The sequence below is a fragment of the Coffea arabica genome, chromosome 2c (assembly GCF_036785885.1).
Source record: "Coffea arabica cultivar ET-39 chromosome 2c, Coffea Arabica ET-39 HiFi, whole genome shotgun sequence".
Lineage (NCBI taxonomy): Eukaryota > Viridiplantae > Streptophyta > Magnoliopsida > Gentianales > Rubiaceae > Coffea > Coffea arabica.
The window spans coordinates 50,079,085-50,087,480 of NC_092312.1; the positions used below are offsets into that span (position 1 = coordinate 50,079,085).

The 8,396-nt window shown below is 42.6% G+C and overlaps 1 protein-coding gene across 1 annotated transcript; it reads left to right on the top strand.

Annotated features, from left to right (window-relative positions):
• The first annotated feature begins 1,428 nt into the window (after nt 1–1,428).
• LOC140035682 (uncharacterized) lies at nt 1,429–7,500 on the top strand. Its single transcript, XM_072077006.1, has 3 exons — nt 1,429–2,288; nt 2,562–3,036; nt 7,432–7,500. Exons 1-3 carry the CDS (start codon nt 1,429–1,431, stop codon nt 7,498–7,500), a joined length of 1,404 nt encoding a protein of 467 aa, XP_071933107.1.
• The last annotated feature ends 896 nt before the right edge of the window (nt 7,501–8,396 follow it).

Consider the following 8,396-nt stretch of genomic DNA (forward strand, 5'->3'; position numbering starts at 1 on the left):
ATGGCCGCTCAGAAGAAGTTGATTGACGAGCTTGTTAGTAGCGGAGTGCAACCTGAGCCTGTACCCGCTACTCAACCACAATCCGAACCATTTGTTATTCCTCCATTTCAAACCACGTTTGAGGGAACTTTTAACCCGCAATATGCTTTTACTCAAAATCCTCCTTTCTACCCTCCTTATGGTCAAGGATTTCCACCTCAAAGCGACCCAAACATGCATTTGAACCCACCAGTTTTTTATCAGCCTACCGCCGAACCCGTTGTGCCGGAGCACACTTTCCAAAATAAGCCTGAAATGGGTGAATCTTCTGCTCCAATTGATATGAAGTTGCTCAAACGCTTGGATCGTTTTGATGAATTTATCCGGAAAAGCCAAGGTTTAAGCAAGCAAGGGGTGTTGGATTATGATGATTTGTGCTTGTTTCCGAACGTGCAGTTGCCTGAGGGGTTCAAAACCCCTAAATTTAACAAATATGATGGGACGGGTAATCCCAAGACACATCTCCGACTATTTGCCAACAAATTGGGAAAACCCGTGGACGATGAGAATTTGCCTTTAAGGTTGTTCCCCGAGAGTCTGGAAGGGGATGCGCTTGACTGGTATTCCAACCTGAAACTTGAAGATGTGAAAACCTGGATTGATTTGTCTAATGCATTTGTGAGACAGTACGAGTACAACTGCGAGTTGGCTCCGACCCGAACTACGTTAGAAGGAACGAAAAGGAAGCCTTCCGAGGACCACAAGACCTATGCCAAGAGGTGGAGAAAAATAGCTGCAAAGGTCGAGCCACCAATGACCGAGGATGAAATTATACGTACTTTCATAAAAGCCCATGATCCGCCGTACTTCGAAGAAATTTTCCGTATGACTGGATGTTCGTTTGCTGCAATTGTAAATAAACTTGAGGAGTTTGATGACTTTATGAGAGCTGGGAAGATTGTCAATGTCTCCGCCCTTAAATCTCAGTTGGATGCTTTACAAGGTCAAGGAAGCAATGTGAAAAAGCCGCCGTTCAAAAAGAAAGAGGGGGATGCAACCTTTATTTGGAACCAAAACCCTTCACCCAGACCCCGATACCAACACAACCCAATCTACCAGCCCCATTACCCTTACTACTCAAATCCGCATCCTGTATATACTACCAACATCCACCACCCTCGACCTCGCCCAAGCTATCCTAACCCACCTTCAGCCCCTTTTCAAATTTCCCAACCAAATCCACCCCAAAACCGACCTCGCCCTCCATATAACCCAAGATTTCCTCCACCAAATAGACCTGTTTACAACCATCCTCAACCTCCTGAACCTTACAACCGACCACCTAGCCGTACATTCACCAATTTAGGCAGGCCTCTGGACCAATTGTATGACCAGTTGAAGGCCGCCGGGAAAATTGGTACAGTACCCCCTCCTACCTACCCATACGGCATGCCCGCGTGGTATAATCCACAAGCTATTTGTGCTTATCATTCTGGGGCCCTCGGACATGCCACCTTTGATTGCAAGGCGCTTAAGCATAAAATCCAAGATATGGTTGAAGCCGGGGAGATTGTAATCCGGAAAAGGGAGGCGCAAGGGCCGAACGTAAATAGGAACCCTTTACCGGAACATGCCAATATCATTGGGGTGATTCTGGACGATACGGAGTATATGGAACCAGCCAGAGAATTGGCAAGGGAAGTTGAAGTGTTTGGGGTCACAGACCAACCCTTCGTTATAGAATTGCCATTTGAAGAGGATGAAAAACCCTTTGTTTTGGATCTCACGCCAGCCGAAAGTGAGGCTTTGGAGCCGGTGTTTATTGAATTCCCGAAGCAAGAGCCTGTTTTAAGCCTGCAACGAGTGCCATGGAACTATGATGAACCTGACGTACAGATTGGGGAAAAGTCAATTGCAAAGAAGGAAGTATCAGTGGTCACAAGATCGGGGAAAATTGCAAGCCCGTTTGAAGCAACCATTCCGATTCAAGCAAATAACTCTGAGCCACCCGCCAAACCAACAATTACCAAGAGAGAAGCCTTAGATTTCCTTAAGAGGCTCCAAAGAAGCGAATACAATGTGATCGAGAAGCTTAGCAAGTTGCCCGCTCAAATATCCATGTTGGATCTACTTTTTTCATCAGATGTGCATAGGGATGCATTGCTCGAAGTACTGACTAAAGCTCAAATTCCTAGAGACATTTCTGTTGATAATTTCTCACACGTGGTTGGGAACGTATTATTCACCAAACAAATCACTTTCTCTGACGAGGAATTGCCGGCGAAAGGCATTGGACATAACAAGGCCCTGTACGTAGTTGTGAGGTGCAACGGAAAAATGCTGCCGAAGGTATTGATTGACAATGGATCCGCTCTTAATATATGTCCCTGGAGCACCTTGGAAAAGCTAGGATTGCAAGACGTCAAACTGAGGCCTTCAGGGACCATAGTCCGAGGTTTTGATGGAGCGCAAAGAGAGCCAATAGGAGAAGTAGACTTAGTGGTCGAGATGGGACCCGCACAATTTCAAATAACCTGCCAAGTCATGCACTTTCCTAGTGTTTACAACGTTTTGCTTGGAAGGCCGTGGATTCATAAGTCCGGAGCCGTGCCGTCTTCATTGCATCAGTTGCTGAAGTTTGTAGTAAATGACAAGCTGATCACTATATTTGCCGAAGAGGATTGCCTTGTAATCACCGATTCTGGGTCAAAAGAGGATGAAAGCCGCAATGTCACCATGACTCCTCATAGCACGGCTGATATCGTCTCTGTAAGTTGGATCACAAACGAGGAGCGAGCTTTACCAAAGGCCAGTGTCATGATGGCCAAAGAAATGGTCCGTGGAGGCTATGTATTTGACAAAGGGCTGGGACGAGATCTTCAAGGAATTTTGAAGCCAGTGGAGATTATTGAGAAAAAGGATTCGTTTGGTTTAGGCTTTCGACCGACTGCCAAGGACATCAGAGAGATGAAGGAACGCAAGAGAGCGGAGAAAGAAGGAAGGCAAGGGGCTCTTGACATTCGACCACTGCATTATACTTTCCCACGACCAGCCGAGGTGATCATGTCAGAAATTAACCCAGTTGATGAAATTGAAGCTAGTTTGGCCCAATTGTTCGTTGGGGCAACATTTGAAGATAGTGTTCCAGGCGAAGCTGAATTTCCTGACATCCCCGAAGGATCAATTTCCAATTGGACAGCCGAGTTTCTGCCCATTCGAAAGGAGTTTCGGTAAACTGAAAGGGGTTTATCATTCATATGAATTCATGAAAATATTTTTGCATCTGTAAATATCCAATGAAAACAATTTTACTTTTGCGCATGTAAATATTGTTAAATTTTCATTTCAATTTGCTTTCAATCAAAGGTTTTATGAAATGCACAAGTTGTTCTTGTCATGTTGTGTTGTTATTCGCTTGTTTATATTCATATTGCTTGTTCATTTGTTTGTTGTATGCTTATTTGCTTATTATCCCACATTCGTTAATTCTTTCAGATGGCCAAAAATAAAATTATTTGACCCTTTGGATATCACAGTTCTGGAATACGATAATGGCAATCTCTATATCACTCACGACTTGGAGGTCTGTGAATCCGAACTCCAAAGCGAGAGTGATAATGAGGAAGTATTCGATTCTTTTGCAAAGGACTTTGAACAATATGAGGAAAAACCAAAACCGAACCTGGAAGAAACAGAAAAGGTTAACATTGGCACTGAGGATGAGGTTAAGGAGGTGCAAATTAGTATTCATTTGAATGAAAGGCAGAAAAAGGAGATGCTTGAATTCTTGATCATGTTCCAGGATGTATTTGCGTGGTCCTATGATGATATGACTGGCATTTCAACTGATGTGGTGGTGCATAGGTTACCCACAGACCCTTCTTTTCCACCCGTAAAACAAAAACCCAGAAAATTCAAACCAGATATAAGTCTCAAAATAAAAGAGCAAATTGAAAAACAGCTCAAAACCAACATTATCATTGTTTCCCATTACCCAATTTGGCTTTCAAATCCAGTCCCTGTTCCAAAAAAGAGTGGAGAGGTAAGAGTTTGTGTTGACTATAGAGACCTTAATAAAGCCAGTCCTAAAGATGATTTCCCTCTACCAAATATTCACATTCTCTTAGACAATACTGCGGGACATGAGATTGAATCCTTTTGCGATTGTTTTGCTGGCTACCACCAAATTTTGATGGCAGAGGAGGATAGGGAGAAGACTGCTTTCATTACCCCTTGGGGTACCTTTTGCTACCGAGTCATGCCTTTCGGTTTAAAGAATGCTGGAGCAATGTATCAGAGGACCATGACGACCCTATTTCATGATATGATCCACCGGGAGATGGAGGTCTACGTGGATGACATCATAATCAAGTCTAAGAGGGCAGATGACCATTTGGTTGATTTGAAGAAGTTATTCGAAAGATTGCGGAAGTACAATTTGAAGTTAAATCCTGCGAAATGCGCCTTTGGAGCACCTGCGGGTAAGCTGTTGGGATTCATTGTTAGCAAGAAGGGCATAGAAATAGATCCGGCGAAAATCAAAGCAATTCGAGATATGCCAGTGCCGAAAACTCAGAAGGACGTGAAAATCTTCTTAGGGAAGATCAATTTCATTAGGAGGTTCATCGGCCAACTAACTGCCACATGCGAGCCGTTGTTCAAATTATTGAGAAAGAATGTGTCGTTGTATTGGAATGAGGAATGCCAGTAGGCTTTTGACAAGATTAAAGATTATTTGTTGCATCCACCAGTCTTAGTGCCGCCCAAATCGGGCCGACCCTTGATTATGTATTTATCTGTACTCGATGGAGCAGTAGGGTGTGTTCTAGGTCAGCACGATGACTCTGGAAGGAAAGAACAAGCCATTTACTATCTAAGCAAGAAGTTCACGCAGTACGAGGCTAATTATTCATTCATTGAGAAAAGCTGTTGTGCATTGGCCTGGGCGGCTCAAAAGTTGAGACACTATTTGTTGAGCCATACCACTTATCTTATTTCCCGATCTGATCCTTTGAAGTATCTTTTGGAGAAGCCGATGTTAACCGGACGCCTGGCCAAATGGCAGATAATTCTATCAGAGTTCGACATTATTTTCACTTCACAAAAGGCGGTCAAGGGGCAAGCTATAGCTGATCATTTGGCAGAAAATCCAAGGGATGATGATTATCAACCACTTCATACCTATTTCCCTGATGAGAAAGTTTTATTCGTAGGCGCTACAGATGATATAGGTGAGCAAAGCCCTGAATGGAGGCTTTTCTTCGATGGAGCTTCGAATTCTCTCGGAGCCGGAATTGGAGCTGTTTTGGTGTCACCTGAAGGGAAGCACTACCCTGCCGCTGCCAAATTGCAATTCGCTTGCACGAATAACATGGCTGAATATGAAGCCTGCATTTTTGGTCTCAAAATGGCGTTGGAAATGGAAATCAAAGAGTTGATAGCTTTCAGTGATTCAGATTTGCTCGTGCATCAAACCTTGAAACAGTGGATAACCAAAGATTCGAAAATTCTACCCTACCATTGTAGTCTGCTCACTTTGGCCAAGCAGTTTCAAAATTTGGAGTTTAGACATCTCCCGAGAGCCAGGAACGCATTTGCCGATGCTTTGGCCACTTTAGCTTCTATGATACAATATCCAGATGAATTGAGGATCGAGCCAATTCCGATTCAACTTCAAGATAAGCCTGCCCACTGCTGGGTTGCAGACGAGTCCTCGGATACTATTCCTTGGTTTAATGATCTTAAAGAGTTTCTTAAAACTGGGTCTTACCCTCTGCATGCTGGTACAAAAGACAAGAATTTTCTGCGTAGAATGGCTTCAAAATATTTCTTAAATGGTGAAGTGTTGTACAAAAGAACCTCGGATTTGAACCTTTTAAGGTGCATTGATGAAGGCGAAGCTCAATACATGATGAAAGAGGTGCATAGTGGCGTTTGTGGACCTCATATGAATGGCCATTTGCTAGCGAAGAAAATCATGAGAACCGGATACTTCTGGCTTACTATGGAGCATGATTGTATAGACTTTGTCCGGAGATGTATAAAATGCCAAATGCACGGTGACATTATACGCGCTCCACCCACTGAATTGCATAGCATGACCGTCCCATGGCCCTGTTCAATGTGGGGTATGGACGTGATTGGTACAATCGATCCTCCTGCTTCAAATGGACATCGATTTATATTGGTGGCGATCGAGTACTTTACCAAATGGGTTGAAGCGGAGTCATTCAAACATGTCACGAAGAAGGTAGTGGCCAATTTCTTGAGAGATCACATCATCTGTCGCTTTGGAGTACCCGAGACGCTTATCACGGACAATGCCAAGAATCTGAACAATGACATGGTAGATGGACTATGTGAGCAGTTCAAAATCAAACACCGCAACTCTGCCATTTATAGGCCTCAGATGAATGGAGCTGTAGAAGCCGCAAATAAGAATCTGAAGAAAATTATTCGCAAAATGACAGCAAAGCATCGCGATTGGCATGAAAAGTTGCCTTATGCATTGATGGCGTACCGGACTTCTATTCGGACATCGACTGGGGCAACGCCATATTCACTTATGCATGGGATGGAAGCTGTATTACCAGCTGAGGTTGAAATTCCGTCGCTACGAATCCTTATGGAAGCTAAATTGGAGGAGGCCGATTGGATCAAGCAACGCCATGAGCAATTGACTTTGATCGATGAAAAGCGATTCAATGCTATCTGTCATGGTCAGTGCTATCAGAAATGTGTGGCCCGGGCTTACAACAAAAAGGTCCATCGGCGGGCATTTGAAGAAGGTGATAAGGTACTGAAGCGGATTTTGTCAATGCAAGATGAAGCTAAAGGCAAATTTGCTCCAAATTGGCAAGGGCCGTTCATTGTCCAAAAGGTATTACCTGGCGGAGCTCTTATTTTGGCTGAAATGGATGGACGGACATTCCCTCAACCCATCAACTCAGATATGTGCAAAAAGTTTTTCATTTGATAATGCAAATTTTCTTTAAGAAACTCATGCAAATGGCGAAATGCAAGTCAGGCCATCTTCTTTTACACTAAAAACATTTTATCTCTACTTGTCCCCTTTGAGCCATCAGAATTGACAAATTTTGTTTGATAACCCTTGAGAATTGCAAACCCCACACTGGGGCAAATGTATTTAAAAAAAAAAAAAAAACCCTACACTAGGGCAAATTTAGTTTTCAAAGAAAAATGCAAAAGTGAGGAAAATGCAATGAAAAATGCAAAAAGAGAAAAAAGCTTATCAAACTGGGGCAAATTTTCCTCAGTTTTGGAGTTGTTTTCAGATAGTGCAATCTCAAGTTATTCCACCCCTCGTATCAAATCTGCTTTCAACCTTCAACTTTTTTCAAAGCACCCCACCGGACCTCATTACAAAGCCCAAAGTCTTGGCTTTCGTCACTTGCTGCATTTCTATTAGAAAATTTGTTAATCAACTGGCAGGTGATGTCCGTAATGTCTTCGCCTAATCTTATAAGGGAAGTACATTTTACTGATACCAGCAATCTTTAACTCATATTTCTGAGTCGATCATGGTCGAGATTTTTCATTGTTCTTTAGGTGAAAACCCGAAAGGGCGCCTCGAAAAGAAAAAAAAAAAAAAACAAACGAAAACAAAAGGGTGGGGGCAACCTTGGTGAAAACCCGAAAGGGCGCCAAGGTAGGTTTTCTCAACAGTCGAGCTAAAGAAGGAACAGCTGGTGACCTGGTTCATTTAGGTTGTTCCTCATATTTGTGATACTTTTGCCAGTGTCGGATTCCGAAGAGAAAATATCTGAAGTCTTGAATATGATATTCGTTGGCTAAACTTGTATTGTTCTTTACAAATATTCTTTTGCAAAATGTATCTTTATAAACCTCTTATTTGTGTATGACTGCTTATGATTGTCTACATTCTTTTGCATGCTCATCTTTGCCTGACATAGGAAATCATCTTGCATATATCATTGATTTTTACAAATTTTTCATGCATCATTCTTTCACTATTGGATTCGAATGGATGATAAACCCTAAGGTTTGTGCAAGGATAGGGGATTCCATCATCTATTAAAGTGGGTGAAGAGCGACAGAACTGCTACATAGATTCGGTGACGTGGTAAATACAGCTTCAGAAATTGAAAAGGGTTCCAAATTACGAGTTCGATTAAGGCAGACGCATCAGAAAAGAGGTAAAAGCATCACAAGACTCATGTTTACACGATTCTCAAGGCAAACCGGATCAAATAATGGTGGCAAGTCCATTATTTCTTCTTTTCTTGCAGGAATGTTGCATTTACAAACAAAAGCAGCCGCTCTTTTTGGCACCTAAATCAATGACAGGCAAAGCTTCCCAGTAAGCAAGGATCGATGTTATTTGCAAAACTCGATCATAAGAAACAACATCAGCTATCACTTCAGTCACAAAGATC